Source organism: Leptopilina boulardi, unplaced genomic scaffold (genome assembly GCF_019393585.1).
Source record: "Leptopilina boulardi isolate dan_hultmark-lab unplaced genomic scaffold, ZJU_Lbou_2.1 LbouV2_214, whole genome shotgun sequence".
Lineage (NCBI taxonomy): Eukaryota > Metazoa > Arthropoda > Insecta > Hymenoptera > Figitidae > Leptopilina > Leptopilina boulardi.
Window position 1 is genome coordinate 1,665,797 of NW_026137768.1, and position 26,815 is coordinate 1,692,611.

A 26,815-nucleotide genomic window follows, 5' to 3' on the forward strand; every position below is an offset into this window, starting at 1 on the left:
TGATGATTTTTTAAAGTATTATATTGATTTAGAAAACTTTAATTCAAAGCTATTAAATCAATGGCGTAATAATTTATAGCATATGCTATTGAATTAGTAGCAAATGTCTTCGAACGATATTGAATATGCCGTTTGATGCGACAAACTAATATTTCATTGATTCAATAGCATTTTTTTCTCAGTGCATGTAAAAAAATAGATACGTCATCCAATGGATGCGTCTTTTTCAATGTAATGTTACATTTAAAAAAAGAGAATAGCGTATTTATACATATAAAATAATGCTTTTTCCTAAAACCTTAGTAATAAAATGACTTTCGAACATGCAGTCATAGTAAATTATAAAAATTTAATAATTTGCAAAATTTGTTATAATCATTTAAGATTCGTCAAGATTTAAAATATGTCTGTATTTTGAAATTAATAAATTTATTATTTTCTTTATATATATATATGTATACAACTGCGTATACAACTTCTTTTATTCCTCAATGAAAAATGAAATGTTTTTGAAATTGCAGGTTTGATTTGTGCGGAAGGGGAATCTTGGAAGGAGCAAAGAAAGTTTGCAATAAAATGCCTAAAAGATTTTGGTATAGTGAAATATTCATGTATCAAAAGAGATAAATTGGAAGAGAGAATTTTGACCAGTGTCAATCAAGTCATTTTGGTATGAATTTATAACTCTAAAAATTGATGTTGTTTTTAGTCCTTTATCACTCAGTTAAAAAAACTGGTACACGATCCTATACAAGTTTTTTCAACCGGGCAATAGCACCATTATCAGGATCTATGTATAACTGATAAATCATAGAAGATTTTACTTTGTATACACACTAAAACCCCGACCGCTGGGTCGGTTTGGTCATGCTAACCCACCGATCGGGGTCCATCGAAATGTAAATAAAGAGGGTCGTACGAACTGTTTTATGCTCCCATGCCTTTCATTAAATACATATTTTTCACTAGTAAAAACTAAAAGGGGCAACAGCGCCTTCAAACGAAAGATATTAGTTCAACTCTGCTGTCGCCACGATGTTAGTAACTTGTTTCGCTATTTCTCCTTTTCTATTCTGTGATTTAATTATTTAAATTCAAAAAAAATTACAAAATAATTTTCCATAAAACTATTAAATATTTATTTTACTAAAAATTGTATTATAAAATTTCTAAAAATTTTCCACGCAATTTTGCTTCAAATTGTTCTTAAAACTTTTCGACAATTTTGCTTAGCATGTTTTTAGAAAGTTTTTGTTATAAACTTTTCAATATCTGCCACAAGTTTGCTGCAAACTTACCTTACAAACTTTCAAACCTTGCACTGCAAACTTGCTGCAAGTGCCGTGCTATTTGGGCGTGTGTTTAATGTAGTAAAATTATTTTCTTTTCTATATTTCTACTGTTCTTAGAAACAATATCATTCCAGAGAATCAAAAAAATTTTGATTACATAAAACAACACTAGCGGAGAAGCAGGTAGGTTAGAGTATCGTGTAAGTTGGACCGGTGCTATGAAGTAGTACAAGGAGCAATCACTCTATAGGCCGTTTCTGAAAATTCTGCCCTAGTTTTGCCGGATTTAATAAAAGCATTTACATATCGACGAATACTAAAAACCCTAGCAGAAAAGCGAGGAATTACAGGTCACGTGGTGGATTGTTATATAAGTGTCTGCGTGTAACTGTCAGTTGGCGTCTTTTTTTAAAATGTTCTTGATGCCGGTTTATTTCGCATAATTTGAAATAAAAATAAGTGAAAAAATGATCCACTGCTTTGTAAAAGTATATTTTTTTGTTTACATAGGAATATAACCTAAAAATAACAAACAAAATTTAAGAAATTTCGTATGAAATATATACGACTAGAATTAAAAAGAATTATTTATATGTCTATTATTATTATTTTCCATAGAAAATTTTCTTTTCTTTATATTTTCACCAAATTTATTTTCAAATAATTTCTATTTCATTTACACTTTTTGTGTATAACTTTTTTCTTTCTTTACACTTTTTCTAAAACTATTATACATCACTTTACACTGTTAACTACACGAAAGCAGCTGTCACTAGACGCGGCCATATTGCGAATACTGCTAAGTACGCCGCTTTTCCAATAGAGGCGTCATAAACGATGATATGTAATTTCGGATTTAATTCTTCTACAGGGCAAGAAGACTAGAACAAGGAGAGAAAAGTACAGTGGTGGGGATGGAAGAAATAGTAAGCCTAATGGAGGTTCTACAATAGGTGCAAAAGCCAAGTACAAGTTCAAGTCCAAATGCAAATCCCATGAGTGCAACAGAGTTAGATAGACTACCTATCCCCTTCGCACTCATGAGATTGCCACTTGGACTTGTACTTGGCTTTTGCACCTATTCTGGATCCACCTTGACAGTAGGCTCTCCAACGAAATTTTGATATATGACCGTGAGACGAATTTCAGTATCTGCGCTTAATAACACATGCATATTTTTATATCGTTGATTTGTTTTCCTGCGTTTTGTTTTTGCGGTATTTTTTTATTTAGTATTTTTAACCAAAGTGAAAAATTGTTAATTAATAGTGAAAATTTTTTAAAGTGAACAATGGGGCGAATTTTTTGTGGTGAAAATAACGATAAGAAACAGATGTTTTCTTTTCCCAAAAATGAGGTTAGTTTTTTCAATTTATTAAAATATAAATATGTTTTCACTGCAGAAAAGGGAATAAATGTTTTATTTCGAATATAATAAGATTGTTTATAGTTATCTGTGATTTAATTTTATTTAGTATGTAAATCGAAAATATTAAAGGTTTTGAGGTTAGAATTGAACATATCTGTATATATTTATAGTTTCAAGTTGTTAACGATTTTCACTAAATCAATTTTTGTTCATACATTTTAATCACCAAATTGTAAATATAACCTAAAATATTTTTTTTGCCTTCTTTGGTCCTTTTTACAGTGGAGCTTTACAATTTTTATTATATGAAAATAATACCTTTCAAACTAGATGCGAATTTCTTCCCACTGAATACGTTCTTTAATAAATGCACAATCTTGGTATAATTATACGAGGACAAAACATCAAAAACACGAGTTGACGTAAGTTGCTCACAATTATAAGTCGTAAGCAGCTATTCACGCTGTTCACTAACATGTATGTGTTAGTATGCGCAGATACTAAAATTCGTCTCACGGTCATCTATCAAATTTCGTTGGACAGCCTACCGCAGTGTCAATATCTGCTCCCCCTATACACTGTATAATTTGAGCTTAATTCACTCTCCTTGTTCTAGTTTTCTTGCTACAGGGGACCTATATATACTTAACAGCTCGTATTTCATTTTATCACTCTGATGCCATCTACCTATTTTTGTAAGAACTGGTTAGAAATGTCCAAAAAAAACTTTTTACGTCACTTACGGTGATTTACAGCGAAGCGTGAATAATATTAACATATAACGTAACTAAGTGTCCCCTCACAACAAAAGGATATTCAGGATATCCTTGGGACGTCCTGGGGATATCGATTTTTTTTCGGCGGTTTGGATATCCCTGGGATATCTTAGAGATGTCCATGGATATCCAGAGGATATCTTAGGGATATCCGAATCGCCAAAAGCAAATGGATAACCCCAGGACGTCCCAGGGATATCCTGAATATCCTTGTGTTGTGAGGGTCAAAGCGTGAGTGGCAAACTTCAACACAGTTGCTAAAAAAATGTATAATTTCTACAATTTCTATGCAAAAGTCAAATTAAGTTGACTTAAACTGTTCTTATTATGTAGTATGAAAATGTGAAGTAATTTTTGATATTTGTAATACGCGTTTGTGAACTACATGATACGATGAAAAACGACTCCTTGGTATAGGTTAGTGCGCTAAAAGTCGGATAGGTTGGCGCTCACGAAATTTTGCAATTACACGACAAAAATCTGACCTATACGGTTTATTTAAATGCTTATAACTTTTTAACTTTTTGTCCAATCATTTATTGATGTACAGCAAAAACACATTTTGATAAATCTTTCATCCTCATACTATAATATTCGAAATTTGGCCTAGAACAGAAGTTATAAACACAAGTAAAAAAACGACCTAACCTACTTTTTTATACCTAAAAGTATAAAAAAGAAAATTTAATTCAATTATTTCCGTTATCTTTATATTCTGCTTTACACTTCTTTGTACTTGCATAAGAACTCTGTCGACTTCAGTAGTACTGCAATGAGGATATCAACGCACATACCATCCGAGGTAAAGAAATCTATTTACCTACATTTTTAGTGAGTTTGGAGTGAGCTATTTTATCTTACTGGCCGGGTTAGCTCTGGTTGTCAACGTCGGATGACACCACTCTATTTGCCCACCAAATTTAAAATGGCTTGGCGTTGGGTAAATTTTATTCAAACATTTTAAAGTCGCTTTGTTATATTTTGAAATTTACTTGAAAGTAAATAATACCCCTTAACCGTCGCGCTACCAAAGATTATTGTATTTGTGGACTGGTGAAAAAACGAAAACACTTTGGTATGTTCGTAAGAGATTTGCAAGTTAGCAGGAAAACTCAAACGAACATGCAAGGGTGATAATGGTAGTATATAATATAAAATAGTATAAAGAGTATCAATTTGAGAAAATTCTGTTATTGAAAGTGGACATTAAAATATTTCTTTGTATATGAAGGAAACCGAGTCTTTATTAAGTGATCGCGCGTGAATCATAATGTCTTGCAAGGTGGAAGCGAACTGACAAGAGCAAGGAGGAAAAGGATCTTGTCCAGTCTCAAGAGTCCAAAAGTCCAAAAAATGGATGAAGAGAACGAAAAGTACTGTGGAAATTTAACACGTTATTTTTAAGATTGATTATAGTTTTTCACGACCGGATGATACCCGATAGTCATGGTCGAGCGCAGTTAATGCGATAAAAATGGGTCGACTCGATTCTGACTAGTTCATGGGTACCAACCTTTTTACAAAAGATGAAAAAAGTGAAAGTTTCAAATACTCAAATTTGTAGAAAAATTATTTTGTAATGAATTTTACATTTAAAGATTCAAATATTTCCGCCCATCTTCGTCAATTTAATTAGTAAAATTTTCATAAAGAATCATCCTTTACAGGGTAATAGACAAAATTTTGTAATTGGTCGTTTAAAGATTAAAGTCGGAGTATTCACAGGTGAAAAGTCTGAACAGGTCATCCTTCCCTGGATGAGATTTCAGAATGCATCCGAGTGGCCTCTTTGATTAAGGATACCGTTCATCAATGATGTGGACCAAGCAGCCAGGTTTGATTGAGTCAGTGGGTTGACTCCACTTGCTTGTTGTCTGATAGCGATAAAGACATTTCTTGAACCACCGGTTTCAGAAACTATCCATCATATGCCGAAGAAGTTGACATCGTGATAGCCTGGCTGTTTTTATGTTTTCGAGATTAAGCTCAGGAATGGTCGTCAGCGGTCTGCCGATAAGGAAGTGCCCTGGTGTGAGGGCGTTGATGTCGTAGGATCTTCTGTGAGAGTAGTCGTGAGTTGAGGACAGCTTCTACCTGTGATAAAAAACTATTCATCTCCTCATTGGTGAGGAAATGATCGCCAATGACTCGTTGAAGATGGTGTTCAACAGCTCGTACACCAGCTTCCCAGTATCTATCAAAGTGAGGAGCAGCAGGTGGATAGAATGATCACTGCGTCCCATCTTTTGCTATGTTTGTATTCAGATACGAAAAAAAGCTGGTCTGTCCGGAGAAAGAAAATGATAAGTAGATAAGTATTAATAGATAAGTAAATGGGTAAGTTCTTCATATTCCGCACCGCACTCACATCCCAAGGGAAGCGTCCACCGCATCCTAACGAAGTGTTCCCCTGCCCTGTACAAATATGCGAGGTCCGCAGCATAGTTACAGTGTTAATATATCGACGTGCAGCCTCAATACCCTTAAACCAAAGTCTTTTGATTTTATAGTTAACTTTAAAATAATATTTATTTTGGGAATGTTGAATGTCAGTATACTGCCAATTTAAGATTTTGCAAGATTCAAAATCTCGCTCTAATAAAGGAATAAGATTACGATAAGGGGTTCCCTAAAAATTCCCAAAAGGCAAGTACAATGATTTATTAGCCACAAAGTCTGCCTTTTTGTTTTCTTTAATTCCTATATGCGCAGGGACTCAGAGAAATCTAACCCTTCCAACCAACTTTATTAAAATTGAAAGTTAGTTTCAGAATTTTTTTAATAAATGGATGGGGATTCTTATTATACATTCTCTCATCAAGTTCTCGTAAAATATTTCGGGAATCAGATGTGAAAAGAGTATTATCAATTTCCATTGGAAGTGAGTGCCTCAGTGCCGAATAATTGCATATGCCTCGCATACCCTGACGGATTATTTTGGCTAATAGGAGTACGAATTCGACCCTCCTTTAGACCTGCTTAAGCTTCTTGATAAAAAACAATAAATAATGATTGTTTATGCAAAAAAATTACCAATAGTAAATAATTATCTGTAGAGTACATTTTTGTAAGAATTAATATAAATCAGGGATAAATTAATTAATAAAAACAATGAGATAAATAAGCCATGCTTACCTGTCACTTGAAAAGAGTATGATTTTTGATTATTTTTATTCAATAAAATTTATTATGAAACTTGTTTATTTAAAACCAAATGGTAATTATAGTATTTAAATGTGACAATAGTTATGTAAGTTAATGCTTAATATTTTTAAAAAAGTGAAATATAAAGCAACTTTACCAACCATTTTTTACACATAGAGCTTCTTCACAAAGCACCAGGTGGCGCTGTAGACGCTTTTTTATCATTTTCAGATTTTTCAATTCAATCGAAATGCACAAGAAATACATCATTCACGATCTTAAAGCAAAATTATCAAATATTATTTTTAACACATAATATAGGGACGCATGATTATGTTCTAAAAATCATTAGTCATAATTTACAATTTATCGAATTTTATTTGTCCTAATTAGTTTTGAGCCGAATTTTAATTTGTTCGAAATAGCATTTGGCATAATTTTCATCAATCCGATTTTCTATTTGTCAGAATTTTCATTTGTCCGAATTTTCAAATGGCCGAACAAACAATCGACAGAATGATTTCTGCGCGATTTTTAAAATCAACCAATCAAAAATTATTCATAAAATTGTGATTGGTTGATTTTAAAAATCGCGCTGAAATCTTTCTGTCGATTGTTTGTTCGGCCATTTGAAAATTCGGACAAATGGAAATTCTATCAATTAGAAATTCTATTAAATGATTTGTCGGTTAAGTAAAAATTCTGTAGTATGAAAAATCGATTATATGGAAATTATATCAAATAATAATTCTAACAAATGAAAATTCATCTAAATGAAAATTCTATTCATTGAAATTCTACTCAATAAAAATTCTTTAAAATGCCGATTATGTTAAATGAAAATTCGAGCAAATAAAAATTCTGACAAATAAAAATTCGAAGAAATAAAAATTCTGTGAGTTGAATTTTCCGTTATATAAATGAAAATTATGCCAAATGATATTTCGAACAAATTAAAATTCGGCTCAAAACTAATTAGGACAAATAAAATTCGATAAAATGTAAATTATGACTAATGATTTTTAGAACATAATCATGCGTCCCATAATATAAAATAATTAAAAAATTAAAACTAAAATTTGAATGTAATTTGCAATATTTATTTATCAAAAGATTACAAAAGTATTACAAAAGAAAGGAAAAAAATCATTATTTTAACTTTTTAAAAAATTAATTTTTGGTGCTGTGTGGGAGTATTGTAAAAGATGAGGAAAAAAATTGTAAGTGTTTAGTTTAAAAAAGTTAAGTGAACATTCTTTTTCATTTTAACTTCGAAAAATTACGCTTTCAAAGAACTGCAAAAATATTTCCAGAGATAGGAGAAAAATTTTTTTTCACTTTTTTAATTTCAAAAGATGTGGAAAAAAATCATTTTTGCAACACTAACTTCTAAAGTTAAATTTTATACACCAAAAATTGTGTGTAAAGAAGCTCTTTTTAAAACTTTTTTCGCACATAATATAAGAATTGTTTTAGACCATACAAAACTACACTGAGAAAACGATTTGTTTAAAGTATAGTCAAAAGTTAGGTAAAATGGCTACACATGGGCATTTTTCTAATATTTAAAATTCTCTTGTATGTTTATTAAAATATGTTTCTTAAAGTGTGTTCAAACAGTAATGTAAATATTAAAACAAATGTTAGACTAAACTATAGAATGCATTTGATCATAAACTGATTTACTTTTGGTAGTACTTTATGCTTTACTTGGGTACTTATTTTTCTGCGTGTGTCACAGTTCGTTCTGAAGTTGAGTAAAACGTATGTCCCCAGCACGCAATTTCTGCGTTATTACATTATTATTATTTTCTACATTATTTATAAAACTTTTTAAAATTTTGTAAATAAGTTTACTAGTAGCATTTATCCCTACTGAAAATCCCCACATAGGCTCCTATATAGGATGCCATATGATTTCCTATACAAAATCGTATACGTAATTGGAACAGGAATTTGAATAAGAAATTAAGTAGGAATTATCATATGAATGCATATTATATCTTAATATCATGCGCAGTAGTTTTCTTCAACTTTTTCGGCTGCGCAATAAATTTTTTTCATCTCTGTAGTCTATCAGGAACCTCTACTATTGAAAGATATATATCTTAGAGTTGAAAAAAAATTCATATTATAGGAATTGAAATAGGAATATACATAGGAATGTACATCTTTGTGTGGATGTGGATTCATATGATAATTCCGACTTAATTTCCTAGTCAAATTCCTGTTCCAATTACGTATACGATTTTGGATAGGCTTCCTATATAGGGACCCATGTGGTTTCCCATATGGGAGCCTATGTGGGAATTTTCAGTGGGGTACTTTTTATATAGCAGTTGAAAAAGATAAAAGTTAATAATTATCAACAATTATAGATTATTAAACCATATGTATGTTAATAGGGCGTCAAGTTTTTTATTACGCACCTGAACCTATCACGTGATTTAACCTTAAAACGTTTATACGAAGATACGCGTCAGGATCTAACACATGGTAAATATACTTGCAGCCATAAGCTTGTTATTAATTTGCCAGTGGTTCTTTGTTTATTATAGTGTTTTTCACGTATTGTAATGGCTTAATGTGCTTCCAAAAAAATTGAGGTAGTCATCTGTAATAAATTCTGTAAGTAATAACTATTCTTATATATAAAATATATTTTCAATCATTCATCATTCGAGTTATTCTCATCTATTTATTCTATTTTACATAGAATTTTTTATTATTTTAATTTTATTAAAAGAATATTAAATAAAATTAAAAGTTATAATGTTTAATTATTTTTTAATTAGAATATATAAAAGTTCCATGACTCAATTATTTTCTTTTTATATTTGTCTTCTTCACATGAAAAAATCTGTTATTCTATAAATTTTAATATGATTTGTATATATTAATTTTATAATTTAACTATTTTTATTCTATTTTTTTAAATATATAAATATTTTTTTATAGTTTTTTTATTTTAAATTAAAAACTTGAATGAAATTTTTAATTTCTAAACCATAATTAATTGACCTAAATATATTTTATTCCATTAAGAGTCAATAATAAAAATATAATAATAAAATAAATTATTTATTAACTTTATAAGCGTTTCTCACAAGTTCTGCATTTTTCTGCCACTTGATATATAAGAACAGTTCAAATCATTCCGTTCAATGACACTGCGAGCGAAATTAGTATTACGTTGTATGTGTGTTAGGTTAGATGTAAGTGTATTGTGCGTATTATAAGGTGTGTGTGTAAAAAAGAGGTAATGTGTATGTACTGCAGAAATTCGTGCTAAGTATGAAAATTAACCATCGACAATTAAAAATAATTTTTTCGACAGTTGTCACAGTGTAGGTAATACAGGAATCAATGCTAGAACCTACTGTTGATAAGTAAGAATGATTTTTTGCCCGTATCCCCCCACAAATAATATTTTACCTGGCTCTTTCACATTTAAAGTTCACATTTTACCCAACTCTTGACTGAAACTTAAGCTTTAAAAGGTCAAACTCTGCAATGTGTTGAATACGTTCTCCCACATTTTTAGACTACATTTTATTCAAATATGATTTGATAATTAACTCACAGTTTCTTTGCAAAGTGTTGCTGAAATTTTACGAAGTGTATTTTAAAAATTCATCAATTTTATTTTTACCTACTAAAAATTTATTTTGAACTACAGTTGGTGAAACTTTGTTTAAAAGCGAGCGCACGAGAACTGTAAACACACGAGCTGGGAACGTATACCGAAAATACAAATGGGGCGGTCCACGCCATTACAACATATCATCGACTTGGACATTTTTGATTTCGCTCAAATTTTTTTACCTTTTTTTACTCATTGAAAAAGAGCTTCCTGATTTTTTTCAAATTTTTTTATAAAGCCGTTTTCGAGATATAAATTTTTCAAAATTTAAAAAAAAAAATTTTTTTTTTGAAAGCTCATAACTTTTTGATAAATGCACCAATTTTAATTCTTTTTTTTCAAATTGTGTGTTTTTAAATGAATTTTTCAAAACTTTCATGCAAAAAATTAAAAAAAAATTATTAACCTTATTTTTTGTAATTTTAAGATAAAAATCTTATTTTTAAAAGTGTTTGTATATTTTGATTTTTTTCAAAAAATTTTCAAAAAAAACTACTTATAACACAAATTTTAAGCCTAGTCCGGTCGTGGGAAAACAATTTTTAATATTTTTTTCGAATTTTTCAAAATTTTTAAACATTTGTTTTTTACTCAAATATGATTTCTAATGTTTCAGTATAAGAGTTAAATAATAAAAACTTATAAATGGAGGTAATTATAATAATAAACTTGTATTTGGAACTAAAATTTTAATCTTTTTTTTATCCAATTTTTTGACGTTTAAATATTTTACAAAAATAATTCTCAGTTGAGCTGGAAAATATCCGCATAGTTAAAGATCCATCTTTATTTGGGATTGCACAATGAAATTGTTGTGTACCCTGAATAGTTTTTGCCTTTGTATATCGAAGATTAAGAACTTCGGTTGCTCTTTTGTAATCTTCGATTGAGGAAAATTTAAAATCAATATTTTGGAAACTACTCGAATTTTTAGCCCATTCATATAGTTCCTGTGAAATTGAAATTTTTTTATCAAATGGCAACTGAAGACTTGCCCGTACTGCTGCTCGTTTTACGGTACCTCCGACACCATCGCAAGGCCCTTTGCCATGATAACTCGCGAAAAAGTGCCATTCAGCATATATTTTAAAATCCTCTTCATGATAATAAAGATTAACAAAATTTTTGAAATTTTTAAATTGTTGCGGAGCTCCATCCGAAAAATAGTAAATTTTGTTAACATCTGGATTCAAAGTTTTAATATAACATGTTATAATTTTTAAAAAAACGTGAACTGCGTTTGAATCATGGGTGTTACAATCAGAAATAATGACAAGACTTCTGTGTAATAATTCGTTACTTTCTCTATAATAAATCACAACTGGAAATATTGTTGATTGATTGTTATTCCAGTGAAAACCAGGTGCCGCATTTTGAATAATAAATTTGTAATTTTCTGCGAAATCACAAACTACAAGAAATTCATTGATTTTCAAAGACACTTTGAGACATTTCATGTATTTAGCTTGTGATTTTGCAATAAATGCATGAGGCAGAAGTTCGACAATTTTAGAGCAAAAGTCTTCAATAAATTCTGACGAACATATAGTAATATTTTCAAGACTCGTTCGTGGTTTAGAAATCCATTGTTGGTAAGTTAAATCATCAATTTCATTTTCCTCAAAAGCCCTGGTAATTAAATTCTCAAGACTTTCAATTTCCGGGCAGTTTCGACATTTTCCAAAGTAGCAATCTAATAAAGGATTTTGGCAAATAATAATTCCCAAACAATCATTATAATCTTTCAAGGATATTGGAAGATTGTTAGTCAAATATCCTAAATTACATCCTAAAATTAATTGAACAAATAAATTGGATGAAATAAATAATTATGAATAAAATTGAAATAAATATAATGAAATGTTTTAAACTTGTCTAAAATGATAAGTTTTACATTTTGATGTATTGTGCATACACATACAATGTGAGTACCGCCAGATCTTGCAAGTACACAGTATTTAGGACGTAGTGATGCAAATAAACTGAATCCAACTTTACAATCTGGATATTCAATTTTAAATAGCTCATGTTAATTCACGCAAAGTTGAAAGTATAAGCCTCTTTTGAATATGTTCACGGACGCCTTCATTGTTTCTAATAGAAATTTTATCTTTCATGCTTGGCATGTTAACACTTGTTTCATCATCAACGTAAAAATTAAAAATTTTCAATTTCTTTTCATCAGATAGAGGTTGACCTTAGAATAAAAATTAAATTTTATGAAGAAAATTAAGAATAATGCTATAATTAACTTGAAAAATATGATTTTATTTACCTGGTTTAGATTCTGGCATTGATAATATTCCATGTTTTTCTCTAAGAGATTTTGCAACTTTTGCCATATCTCTTGTTGTATCCATAATATTGCAAACTTTATACACGCTCCAATCCTGCGGTAACAAAGTCAGAATTTGGACTTTTTCTTTTCGTAACGTATTTTTATCATGCAACTTTGTTTTTAATCTGTAAATCATGTTAGAAAACCCTTGCGCTTGTATTTCCTTATTAGAGTCCTTTTTTAAACCAAGCGTAGTCGACAAATAGCTATTCACACTACTGATTTTTTTTTCTAAATATATTTGAGAACATAGTTTACAAGTAGGTATTGTATATAAATTTAAAATTCTTAAGGCATCATTAATACTAGGTAGTAAAGTATTAATACTTAGTTGAGAGAGACTACTAGGCTGCGATATGGTTTTTTGACTAGACAATGAAACATTTTCTGAAAGATGTGTGCAGAAGAAATTTTATTTTCAAAAACTGATTTGATAGTTGAAGAATAAAACTGAAGAAAAAATTAAAATATGACTAATACCTGAAAAATTTGGTTCCGTGGGTTCATCAGGAATATTATCAGCCTCAGTTAGACTAAAATTGTCATTATCATCTAGTTCAGATGATTCTATTTCTTCATCTTTGAGGCGAATATCTAATTTTTTTCTGCAAACTGTACACAAATAATTTGTGCTACTTTAATTGAATTTTTCTTGTAAACTTTTGGAAGCTAACCTCAAAAATGTTGTCACTCTGTGCTTTTCTAGTTTAAGCGGATTACAGCACATTTTGAATTGATCGTGTGTTGACATTATGGTTAATATAAAGTCTTATATTTATTTCTGAATATATGACAATTTATACTTGTATATAAATTATAAAACACTAATATTTAAAAAAAGTAATATTTTGACATATCGTCAACATAACTAAATACTGCAATTCAGCCAACAGCAACGCCACGCAGCGGCTGGTCAAGCAAATACAAAAATTCAAAAATTTTGAAAAATTCGAAAAAAATATTAAAAATTGTTTTCCCACGACCGGACTAGGCTTAAAATTTGTGTTATAAGTAGTTTTTTTTGAAAATTTTTTGAAAAAAATCAAAATATACAAACACTTTTAAAAATAAGATTTTTATCTTAAAATTACAAAAAATAAGGTTAATAATTTTTTTTCAATTTTTTGCATGAAAGTTTTGAAAAGTTCATTTAAAAACACACAATTTGAAAAAAAAGAATTAAAATTGGTGCATTTATCAAAAAGTTATGAGCTTTCAAAAAAAAAAATTTTTTTTTTAAATTTTGAAAAATTTATATCTCGAAAACGGCTTTATAAAAAAATTTGAAAAAAATCAGGAAGCTCTTTTTCAATGAGTAAAAAAAGGTAAAAAAATTTGAGCGAAATCAAAAATGTCCAAGTCGATGATATGTTGGAATGGCGTGGGTCGCCCCAAATATTTAATAAAGCATTGAACACAATTATTAATTTTTTAATGAAACTTTAATAATATTTTGTCGAAAGTTTACAAAATAAATTATCGTAAATTGATAACCTGTCAGTATTAACAATTTATATTATAAAATAAAATGAAATTCTTCATTTCTATCTATCAGTAACAACACCGTGAGGAAAAGTTACTTTCCCTCCCGCTTAGTGACGTCACCCGGAGGGAAAGTAACTTTCCCTCCCGCTACACAGGTAAGAAATGATGTACTTTCGGAGCGTGTGTTAGAAAAAATCATTTTTTCAATTTTTTTCGTAAAATTTCGTTTGTAAACGAAATCAATGCAAAAGCATTGATAGAGACAACTCAAGATGCCGCTGCAAAAAATTTTATTATAGGTTTAAGAAAGGAAGTAGCCTTGAGAGTGAGATTAGAAAAACCTAAATATTTTATTGAAGCATTAAAAATAGCTAGAAAGGCAGAATGGGAAATAAAATTTGAGGAATCTTTAGTTAGGATCAAGAAAAATGATTCTAATTCCAAAAATAGAGTAGAATTTTCTAAACCTAATTATAAACCTAATAGAGAAAATCCAAAAGTCAGATTAATGGGAAGAAAAAGAACATTTCAAAAAAGGGGGAAACTTTAAAAATAATCAATCAAAAAACCCTTAATTAAACAAGAAAAAATAAATTAAGTAAAAATAAAAGAAGAAGAAGTTAATGAAATCGAAATTAAGGACGAAAAGCCAGAATTTGTGTGTTATGGGTGTGGAAAACCGGGCCACATGAAAAGAAATTGTCAAAATAGAAAATCTAATGAAAAAAGGGATAAAGTTTGTTTTGTATGCGGGAGGGACACATAAGACCTAATTGTCCTCAATTTAAACAAGGAAATATTGAATGTACTAAATGTGGAATGAAGAATAATCATATAACAGAAATTTGCAGGGAACTTGTACATATTGTAAAAGGGGGGGTCATACAAAAGAAGTATGCTATGAACGTTTAAAATTAATAAATAAAGGACAACAGGAAAAACGAGAAAATACAAAAAACTAAAGTTGGACTCAACATGGGGGTATGGTGATGAGTCAAAAGGTAAAGTAATACCGGAAAAAAGAATCATGTTAATGCATGAATATAAAAAAATTAAAAGTTCACCAGAAATCGAAATTAGTAACGAAAATTTTAATAACAATAAAGTAAAAATGGTAGTAGACACAGGAGCGGAAATAAATTTAATAAAATCTAAATGTGTAAAATCGAATGTTTTTATAAATTGAATCGTGAATTTCGAAAAGGGCTCAACTCTGAAAATCGTAAGAGTCATTTTCACTATCGATTGTTATGCAAAAATGACACTTACGCTTTTTTGAGTTGAGAGCTTTTCGAAATTCACGATTCAATTATGCTAACAAGTAAAAAATATTTGGAATAAATAAAGAAGGAATATTTACAGTTGGAGAGATTCAGGTGGATCTTGAAGGGGATGTACAATCCTATCAACTTGTGCCTGATGATTTTCCAATCAAGCAGGATGGTATTTTAGGAATGCCATTTTTAAAGAATTCAACGATAGATTTAAAGAAAAAAATATTAATTGAGCGTCTACATGCAATAATCGGCAATGTCAATGTTTTTAAAATGACAATTTATGTTTATTTATACCTAAAACTTCCGGACCGACAATTTTGACTTTCAGGCATTACTACTCTCCACGCGGCGACTCGCTAGCGCGCCACCCGCTTTTTAAAAAAACACTTATATTTTTGAAAGTTGTGAATGAATTGACTCGAAAATTTCCAAAAAACTTCTTTATATATTAATAAACAAATGTCTCACTGGAAGTTCTTTCAACTCGAAAGTTCCTCACAGACTTTTTCTCGGCGAAGGTAAGAAATCGTGATTATCGACACGTCATTAATAATAATAATAATTTATTGAATAATTAATGATTATAATTTTTTTTATTAATTTATCGTATTCTCTAGACCTTAATGCGTTTGTATACCGAATTTTAATCGATTTCATTAATATTTGTGGAAGTTACGACGATTTATGTTTAAAAATATAATGAAAATAGTGAGAAAAAAAATTTTCAGTTTTTTGGATTTATTAAATTAAATTTTCGTCCTATAAAAAAATCTCAAAGGAAAAAAAGATGCGTCTCTTCATTTTCTGCATGGTACTATTTTTTAAAAATCAAAATTTTCATTTTCTTTTTTTTTACTTTTTGACCCGTCTGACTGGCATTACAGCGTTCAGCCGAGCGCTCGACCGATTATTGCATGTAGACGCTCAATTCATAAACTAAGCGAATTTCCTATTATTACTCGAAATAAAGGAAAATTACTGAAAATAAAAGCTCGAACAAAACAGTTAGTTGAAATACCGATAATAAACGAAGAAAACTTAGATACTGGATATTAGTAACTATCATAAATAAATTTGCGAAAACTTTTTGTATAAATACAACAAGTAAAGATATAGAATTAATAATACCACCAACAAAAATTTTTGATTTCGAAGAATTAAATACAAATCAAAAATTTAAAGACCAGTCAAAGTGTTTAAATTTAAGAGTAGAAAATGAAAAGGAAAGATTTGAAAAATTAAAAGAAATACTAAAACTTTAACATTTAAATGATTCAGAAAAACAAGAATTAATCCCTACGTTGAGAAAATATAGTCATCAATTTCATCTTCCGGGTGATAGTTTAGGATTTACAAAATTAATACAACATACAATAGAAACAATTGATGAAGTACCAGTAAATAGTAAATATCCTAGGTACCCTGAAGTACATAAACAAGAAATTAAAAAAACAAACTGAGGATCTGCTTAAAAATAAATCAATCTCTCCATCTAAAGGACCTTATAATTCTCCTGTATGGATTGTACCTAAAAAGGAGAATGATCAGGGCAATAGAAAATGGCGAATGGTGATAGATTATAGAAAATTAAATAAAAAAACAATAAATGATGTATATCCATTACCTTTCATTAGTGAAATTCTGGATCAAATTGGGGGTGCAAAATTCTTTACAATATTAGATTTGGCACAAGGATTTCATCAAGTAGAGGTAGTTCCAAAAGATCGACATAAAACAGCATTTGCAACACCATTTGGACATTATGAATTTAATAGAATGCCTTTTGGATTAAAAAATAGTCCATCAACCATTCCAAGAATGATGGATAGGGTTTTATCGGGGTTACAGGGAATAGAATTGTTTGTTTATATGGATGATATAGTAATCTATGCATAATCACTTAAAGAACATAAAGAAAAACTTGAAAAATTATTAAGAAGATTAAAAAACGCAGGATTAGTTTTGCAGCCTGATAAATGTAATTTTTTGAGAAAAGAAATTGGGTATTTAGGACATATAATATCTGAAAATGGGGTAAAACCCGATCCAAAAAAGGTTGATGCTAATCAAAATTTTCCACGACCAAAAACTCAAAAAAATATTAAGCAGTTCCTTGGTTTGGCTAAAATTGCAAAACCAATGACAAATTTATTGAGAAAAAATGTAAAATTTGACTGGAACTCGGAAGTTGAAATGGCATTTACTCAATTAAAAAGGATATTATGTACACAACCAATATTACAATATCCTGATTTTTCAAAACATTTTGTTGTGACGACCGATGCTTCTGATTTCGCAATAGGGGCAGTATTAAGCCAGGGTGAAATTGGAAAGGACTTGCCCATTGCTGATGCATCAAGAACCATGGGTGGAGCAGAATTACGCTATAGTACAACTGAAAAGGAACTATTAGCTATAATTTTTGCAATAAAACAATTTCGACCTTATATTTATGGAAAAAGATTTATCATAGTTACTGATTACCAGGCATTAGTTTGATTAAATCAGTTAAAAGATCCTACTATAAATTCAAGATTAGCAAGATGGAAGATAAAATTACAAGATTATGATTGTGAAATCATACATAGACCGGGGAGGGTTAATTCCAATGCAGGCGCTCTTTCTCGCAATCCAATATTCAAAAAGGTAGAATTTTATTTAAAAGGGGAATTTAATGAAAAATTGAATAATCAAGAAAAAAAGGTTGACAATACTTATGATAACGAAAAAATAGAAAAGGTATTTATGACTTATGTAGAAAAAGAAATTAAAAGTGAGACAATAAATAAGGAAGGAAAAATAGAAATTAAAATTAATGAATTAAATGAAAATAGAAGGAATAAAGACAATATTAACGAAACTATGACTAATTTAACATGGACGAGTAATTCAGAGGGGTATAACATTAAAAATCAAAATTATAATAATAATAATAATAATAATAATAATTCTAATGTCTCAGTTGATGCTGTTGAGGACTTGGTACTACCCTCGTCAGAATCATTGGGGACAAAAAGAATACAAAAACAAGCTTTGGAACAAAACTTAGAAAAAATAGAATTTAAAATAATAAATACCCCATTGAAAGAATCAGTAACACCTAAAATAAGAGGTGCTGATTGTGAAGAAAAGAAAAAATCAGTAGAAGAATCTGGTAATAGCGATGACAATAAAAAAACGTTATCGGGGGGCGTGAGCTGTCAGGAGAATAAATTTATTGACGGATCATGTGCTCTTCAGGAGTCAGATAGATCTGCTGATGAATTAAAACTAGATCTGATTGGAGCTGATAAATCCTTTCAGAATCTAGGAAATAATAAATATTACCACATACTTAACGTGACGAAAAAGACGGAAAAACTGACAGAACTAAGAAAGAGAAAATTTTATGAAGAAAACTATGAAAATTCAGATAGTGATTTAGAAAGTAAAGTAAAATTAAAAGGTCTGATTAAATCGAGGGAGACAATGAGAGAGGAAGATGCGCATATATTGGTAATCACCGATTAATTATTTCAAATTTCAAGAGAAAAATTATGGATGAGAGAGGATAATTTAATAAATTTTTTGTCTTGTGATTATGTGATTCATACGCCACAGGCAAAGGAATTACAAGAAGTCGGTTTGTTGCATTTAGAAAAATTACCTATAGAAGTAGGTCAAGCATTAAGTTCAGGAGGTAAAAATAATAGAGTATTTAATTTATTTATAAAAGAAAAATTTAATAATAAATTTTATTTGCGAGATTTAGAGGCTGCCGTCGAAACATTAAGGGAAGCATTAATTAATGAACAAGAACGAAAAACTTTTAGTATTTCTAGAGAAGGCAAGGGATTCGATAAAATACCTTGGAATATTATAGAAAGAATCTTTAAAATAAATGTTGAAAAAGAAAATTATAAAATTACCGTTTGTACTGGGGAAATTGAAATTCCAAAGGAAGAAATTTGAAAAACAATTATTGAAGAATGTCATGATAGTGTAGTGGGGGGACATAAGGGGGAAATAAAAACATTAGAAAGAATTAGGGAAAACTATTATTGGATAAATATGCGAAAAGATATTCAGGATTATATTAAAACATGCGAATCCTGCCAAAAGAAAAAATTAGTTCGAGTAAAAACACGACAACCTATGAAAATTACAGATACTCCTAAAAGAGTCTTTGAAAAAATTCAAATGGATATAGTGGGACCATTACCTGAAACAGAATCAGGAAGTAAATATATCCTTACATGGCAAGATTGTCTCAGTAAATATTCAGGTGCAATCCCATTATCAAAAGCAGATGCAGCATGAATAGCAGTTGCGTTTGTTGATAATTTTATTTGGTTGTCCAGAAGCCATTCATACTGATCAAGGTTCTCAATTTATGAGTGAACTCATGAAATCAATAGTTAGATTATTTAAAATTAAACAATTCAAATCTACCGCATGTCATCCACAATCATTAGAAGCTCTAGAAAGAAGTCATCATACTTTCATTGAATATTTGAGACATTATTGTGAAAAGACAAATTGGGATTGTTGGTTACAATCAGCAATATTTTCTTTTAATACTTCTTTACATGAATCTACAGGGATGGTAGGACCTCATGAAATGGTATTTGGAAAAAAGGCGCGAATTCCATCAGAATTTACCAAAAATCAATTTTCAATTACTTATGCTTTTATGTAAATCAGTTATTGAAACAAATAGCCGAAACAGAATCAATAGTAATTACCAGATTAATGGCTGCAAAACAACGGTGAAAAAAAATATTACGATATGAAAATAAATGAAAAGAATTTTGAAAAGGGTGAATATATTTATCTAACAAACGAAAAAAGATATAATAAATTTGAAGATCACTACACAGGTCCTTTTAAAATTAGAAGAATTATAAACGTATATAACATTGAAATTCAAATTAATTCAGTTGAAAGAAAAATCTGTACACGTAAATCGCGTAAAACATGCATTTATAAGATTATAAAAAAGGGGGAATTTTATTATTGAAAAGAGAAAAATAAGGGAAGGTTAGTAAAAATAATTTTTTTGTTGAGACGATCAAAAAAAAATTTTTTTTAAAAAAAGGGGATGCTCTATTTTTGTTTGGACGATCTCCTATAGGAAATGGTCTTAATATATATATTGGGATATCCGCTGGGGGCGTGGCTTAGCATATTATCCTACGTTCAGTAGTACCATTTTTCACCACTATGTCTGGAAGTTACTCTGATTGGTTTAAACTGGACAAAAATTGACAAACATCCTACTTCCAAGGGTTAAAAATGTTTTCAGCAGAGAGCGCTTCACAATAACGGACATCCCAATATATATGTATTTTAAATCCCACGGCGGAAGATTTGATCCTATGACAAATGAAAATTTTGAATTGGTCCTTTTCTTTTATTTCTCCTTAAAAGGTTGCTCCTTGAATATCAATACAATAATCGTCCGAAAAGGTCCAAGGAATGTCAAAAAAACAACAACCTGAAAATAAAATAAAATTTTTATTAAAAAAAAGGAGAGAAAGGGAGGGTTTCTTTCTATGTAATTTAAATATTATCGATACTATAACTGAAGTCCTTTTTCGGTGGATGTCGTGATGTCCTTTTAAATATAAATATCCTGATGTCCTTAAGTTTTTGGTGGATGTCGTGTTGTCCTCTGGAAAGTAAATGTCCTAATATCCTTTGAAAATAAATAACGTCCTGAAGTCCTTTATACTGAAAAAAAGGGGAGAAACAAATTAATTAAAATCAGGAAGGTATGATATTTTTTTTTGATAATTTGAATTTTCCCACACAAAAAATCCCAAAAAAAAGTTACTAGAATTGAAACGGAAGTAGATGGCAGCAAAAGATATTAAATTAAGACGCAATACCTATCAAAAAGGGGGAAAGAAGTAAAGTGTTTACAAATATGTGAATAATAATAATTCAAAAAAAAGAAGGGTGATCTTCCTATTAATAAAAAAAACAATAAAAAACATCATGGAAGTGCTGAGTGCGGTTTTAGAACAGAACTATGTAAGAAAAAAAAAGTGGGGAACAAATTTAAAAAAAATGATGTATTTAATAAATACATAAGAGGATGTGTATGTATATATATATAAATATATATATAATATTTTCTCTTTTCAGATCCCCGATCTTATTGAGATCGAAGATGAAAAGGAGAAGATAAAAAATCTTTCTTTACCGGCGAAGGGGATCTCCAAATTCTGAGAGAATTTTCAACCATACTATCATCTGGAGATCCTCTTTTTCGAGCAATATCGAGGAGGGACAGTACTCTGTGCACTATGTGCACAGACGAAGAATACCGTCCTAGAAGAGGAGTTCCATAAAAATTCTATTATTAAGGAGTACACGGGGGAAAGTTTGGGGGCGTTTCGCCTACCAAACTTCCAACTTATGTTCTGGCATAAAATGAAGGCCAACGATACATTTGAGTTGCGGATATTTGAGTGCGCTTTTTGTAAAAAAAAATAGTGTCCCAATTCATGGATTCGGAGAGATGTGCAAGATGCAGATCTCTCTACATCCATGATTGGAAGTCATTCCCCAGTCAGCAAACACACATAAATTATGTACAATTTAAATTATTAAAAAATAATTATATTTCCTATTTTTATTTCATTTTGACTGTGGTTTTCAAAATTTTACTTATTATAATTACAAATTTTATAAAAAAAAAAAATTTTTATATAAAAAAGGGGGAAATGTATTATTAAGAAAATAAAAAGAATACAAAAGAATTTTAATACTTACCAAATTTTCCTTCGCTGCAACCCAAATCGATAAAATTGAGATTTTTTTTAACCTAAAAAAATTTTATTTTTTTATATTCTCTTATAAGAGAATATAAATAATATAATAATCATTTTTTTTATTCTTACAATTTGAATAATCAGCAAAAAATATATATATAAAATTTTTTTATATATCAGCAACAATGAAAACCTAGAAAAAAACAAAAAAAATAATAAACAAAAAATATATACTTACAATCAAATAATTATTGGATGTTGTTGAAAAAGGTGATATTTATCAGGAAACTTCTCAATAATTGAATTCCATAATATTCCACTATGCATTAATCCATTTTTCCAAATTACCTAAACAAGAAAGGAGGAGGGAATTACTTAATTAAATCAGAAAATACGTACATAATTAATATATTTAATCATAATTTATTGATAATCACAATTTTTCTAAGTAAATGAAAATTAAATAAAAAAAAATGGGGAGAAAAATCGAACATAATTAAATTAAGACATTTGAATTTTCGCGGGTTTTAGGTTAGGAAATCTATAACAATAAAAACAAAAGAAAAATCACAATAATAGTAATTACTAACCTAAACAAAATTAATTATTGGATTTATTTAATGAAGAAATGGAATGAATTAAGCAATAAAAATAATTGACTAAAAAAATTTTTAAAAGCATAGCAGACGAAAAAAAATGTAAACAAAGGGAGCGCTGTCAAATATCGCGAAATTTAAATTGACTTAAAGAATAAGCATATTTTATAGAAAAAGGGGGATTATGTGTTACAAAATGGTATGGTGAGAAGAGTAACAGTGACAGACACTGTTCACCAGTGCCGCATTAACCACTGTGTCACCCCGGTGTAAGTTTCATAGTCACAGGGCCGGAACAAATTTAATGTCGCCCTGTACTTAATTTGAAATAATGAAATTCAAATCAGTAAAATCTCATTTAATAAAATTAAAAGATGATATATTAATTAATAATTGCAGGAAGTTGAAAAGGAATGAATTGACTTAAAAATATTTCAATTTGCGTAATTGATCTCTATAGAATTTTCTTAAAAATTGGAAAGTGGGACTTAAAGTAATTCGAGAATTAAAACTATAATTATTTTTCGAGTAAAACCTTAAATAAAAAGGGAAATGTGAAAGGGACACTAAACATTAAAAATTCAATCAATAAAATAAATAAAATTATTGAAATGTTGATTTAATAAAATTAATTAATCATAATTAATACAGTAAAACCCCGTTTATCCGAGCTCGCTTTATCCGAGGTCTCGATTATCCGAGGTGGTGTCCCAGTAGGAAATTCTGTATTATCTGAGTTTAGTCTACTTCATCCGAGTTATTTTTAATTTTAGTTTTTTATAAAAATGAGTTTATTTTTAATAAATTCAAATTGTTTAAATTATTATGGAATATATACAATATTATTTTCCCGTTTGTAATAAATAATAATTGTTTAAACAATAATAATGTTAAATTGTAATAACAATTCGGATTATTCGAGTTTTCGCCTTATCCAAGGTAAGTCCGGTCCACATTAGCTCGGATAACCGGAGTCCTACTGTATTGTTAATTATCGAGACTCAATTATTCAATTTAACTTAAACAAATATATATATATATTGAGAGTGTTTTATTGAATTAATTAACCTTTAATAAATAAGTGAAATAAATAATAAAATTAGAAACAAGTAAATCCTTTCTAGGATTTTAAGTGATTTCAAGAACTCAATAAATTAAAATTTAAATTATTATTATAATTTAAATTCAAATTCAAATTTTGCGGAATACAACTTGTCCAAATTTAAAAGGGAGAACGAGATTAAAACTTTCCAAGTGAAATAATCGCTGAGTGTTACAAATACTTATTTATTTCACTTATACAACAGCAAATTCTTTTACAATCCTCTGAAAAAAAAAAATATTTTCGATTGACACTGAAAACATAATTTTTATCACCCATACTATTGCAATGCTTTTGACATCCTCTGAAAACAAAATATTTTCTAACAAAAGTGAAAAAATAATTTTTTTCCCTTCTTTATTTTCAAAAATAAGAGATAAAAATTAATTTTGTCACTTTTCGTAGAAAAATTTCATTTTTAAAGGATTGCAAAAGAATTTGCTATTATATGGCAGAAAAAAATTTTTTTTGTTCAATTTTACATCCATAATTTCGGTCGCAAAGGACTGGAACAGTATTGCAAAAGATATGAGAAAAGAATTTTTTTCCCTTTTTTATTTTCAAAAGATGAGAGAAAAACTTAATTATTCGTTGGGAAAGTGAAAAAAATGATTTTTTTTCTTTCATGCTATTGCAATACTTTTACAATTCTTTGAAAACAAAATTTTCCAAATTAAAAAATGATAAAAAAGCGTCGACAGCGCCACCTGGTGCTTTGTGAAGAAGCTCTATGTGTAAAAAATAGTTGGTAAAGTAGCTTCATATTTCACAACACATTTAACAATTTTCACTCACTTTTTCACTTTTTTAAAAAAATTGAGCATTAACTTACATAACTATTGTCAAATTTAAATACTATAATTACCACTTTGTTTTTAAAAAAAAGTTTTATAATAAATTTTATTAAATAAAAATAACCAAAAATCATACTCTTTTCAAGTGACAGGTAAGCATGGCTTATTTATCTCATTGTTTTTTTAATTAATTTAGCCCTGATTTATATCAATTCTTACAAAAATGTACTCTACAGGTAATAATTTACTATTGGTAATTTTATTTTGCCAGGGTATGAATCAACTGACATCAGTCTACTTAAGTGAACACCAAATTTCAAGTTAACTGAATAAGGAGCCACAAAACTTGCACTAGAAGGACCCCTTTTTGCATTGTGTGAAGCATCAGTAAAAAACTTAGTAAATTCGGGAAAATCCAACTGCATCTGGTGGTCAAAAGGTCGATTAGGTTTTGCATTGTTCTTCAGTTCAATAACAGAGTGAATGTTAATTTCAAGCTCTTCCGGAGACAAATCAAAAATTGAGAATTTGAGTTTTCAACCCCTTCCTTGTCATACATGCCATATAACGATAAGATTTTATCTGATTTTGTAGAAAGTAGAACAGATTTTAACTTAAAGTGACATGTCACATGTAATAATCGTGTATTTTAGCTAATAGGATTTTCTCTCTGGATCAAACAAAAAAATAACAAATTTAAAATCTTTTATATCAGTCAGCAACTCATCATAATTCAATATCGAGGGATCTTTTTCTTCAAGTCTCGCGACAGAGATTCTACGCAGGTATTAATACTAGAAGATAATTTCATCCAACCAACCTTATTGGTAGTCAATCTCTTGACTGAAGCCTTCTCAAATATAGCCGTGGTATCTATACAAGCAACGACTAAGAAATGATCCGAAGTAAAAGTATCAAAAGTGACATCAACAGAAGTGAGTCTGCATAAATCGGCAGAAACAAACAGTAAGTCAATATTCCCCTCCATTTTACCCCTACTACTGACATACGTAGTTTCGCTATCATTAAGTGGAACCAAATTGACGTCATCCACAGCTTCACTTAATTGGACCCCCCTTAAGGATCAGGAAAAGGATTATTTCCTTCATCAAAATGAGCAAGAGGAGTTTATGATCTAATTAGCTGTACTGGTGATTCACGAGGACGAACCGCAGGGAAAGGGAGAGGAGTTTCACCTCTGGCTTCAATATTATTTAATAAATCGGGATTTACTGCGTAAAACAAAAGTTTAGCTCGATCTCTATTGCAATTATGAATGTATCGATACTTCAATATACCGAATTGGTATATAACTTAAATACCGGACATTCCGAAGCAGAGGCAATGTGAGATCCCTTAGAAATTTACATTTGGGCGAAAGAAGACCATTCGGGCATAAATTAGTCAAAAGTCTACCAGAGCAAAATTCTCAGGTCGGGTAACTCGAGCGGCATTGATAAGCCACATGGCAGAATCGTTAGCATCGATAGCATCTACGAGGTCACTATAGGGAAAGAGCTATTGGAATAACAAAATTACCAAGTAGGATGTTGCGAGGAACAATCGGAGTTTTAAAGGTAAATTCAACCTTTTCTAAGATGGTATTTCTATCATCAATAATTCGACAAATGCTTACTATGTTATCCAAATCTCCCTCCTGACTAATTGATTCCCTACGAAAAGGTCGATCAAGGATATAATTAGCTATATCCTTGATCGACCTATTCGTAGGGAATCAATTAGTAAAGCTCTTTTTCCACAGAAGGGAATCCAGTATAAAAACAACAAAACCCACAAGGATTAATTCTCTGGAGTTAACCAGGGCTTTAGCATTTTGACATTTCTCACAATCGATTTTAATCTGTTTCTATCCATTACGTAATATTTGTTCCTTCCCATCGATTATAAGGGTTATTAAATCAATGACACAAATCGGATTCGCCCCGAGTTTCACATGAAAGATTTTTACCATACGTGGAGGTTTTTTAGAAACGTGAATAAATGATCCCTCAGATAAGTTTGAAGGTACTGAGTCATTATTCTAAGGAACAGATAAGTATCTCTTTTTAGCATTTATTGAGGGTTTGATAGGAGAAGGTAGACAGGGATTGCCGTCATTTTCAAACGGTTGTATATTATTTCCCGTTAAGAGATAAATGTCGGCATCCATCGCATTTTTCACAACAGGGTCAATCCATTATATTTCGACTGAAGTCGTCGCTGACTAATTTTTTAAAATTA

General features: G+C 29.7%; 1 protein-coding gene across 2 annotated transcripts in view; it reads left to right on the top strand.

Annotated features, from left to right (window-relative positions):
• LOC127279310 (cytochrome P450 306a1) overlaps nt 1–26,815 on the top strand; it is a 128,649-nt gene that overhangs the window by 80,233 nt on the left and 21,601 nt on the right. For both annotated transcript variants that reach the window (XM_051301600.1, XM_051301601.1), the window contains exon 3: nt 522–670. In XM_051301600.1, coding sequence (XP_051157557.1) covers nt 522–670 — 149 coding nt within the window. The remainder of the gene's footprint in view (nt 1–521; nt 671–26,815) is intronic.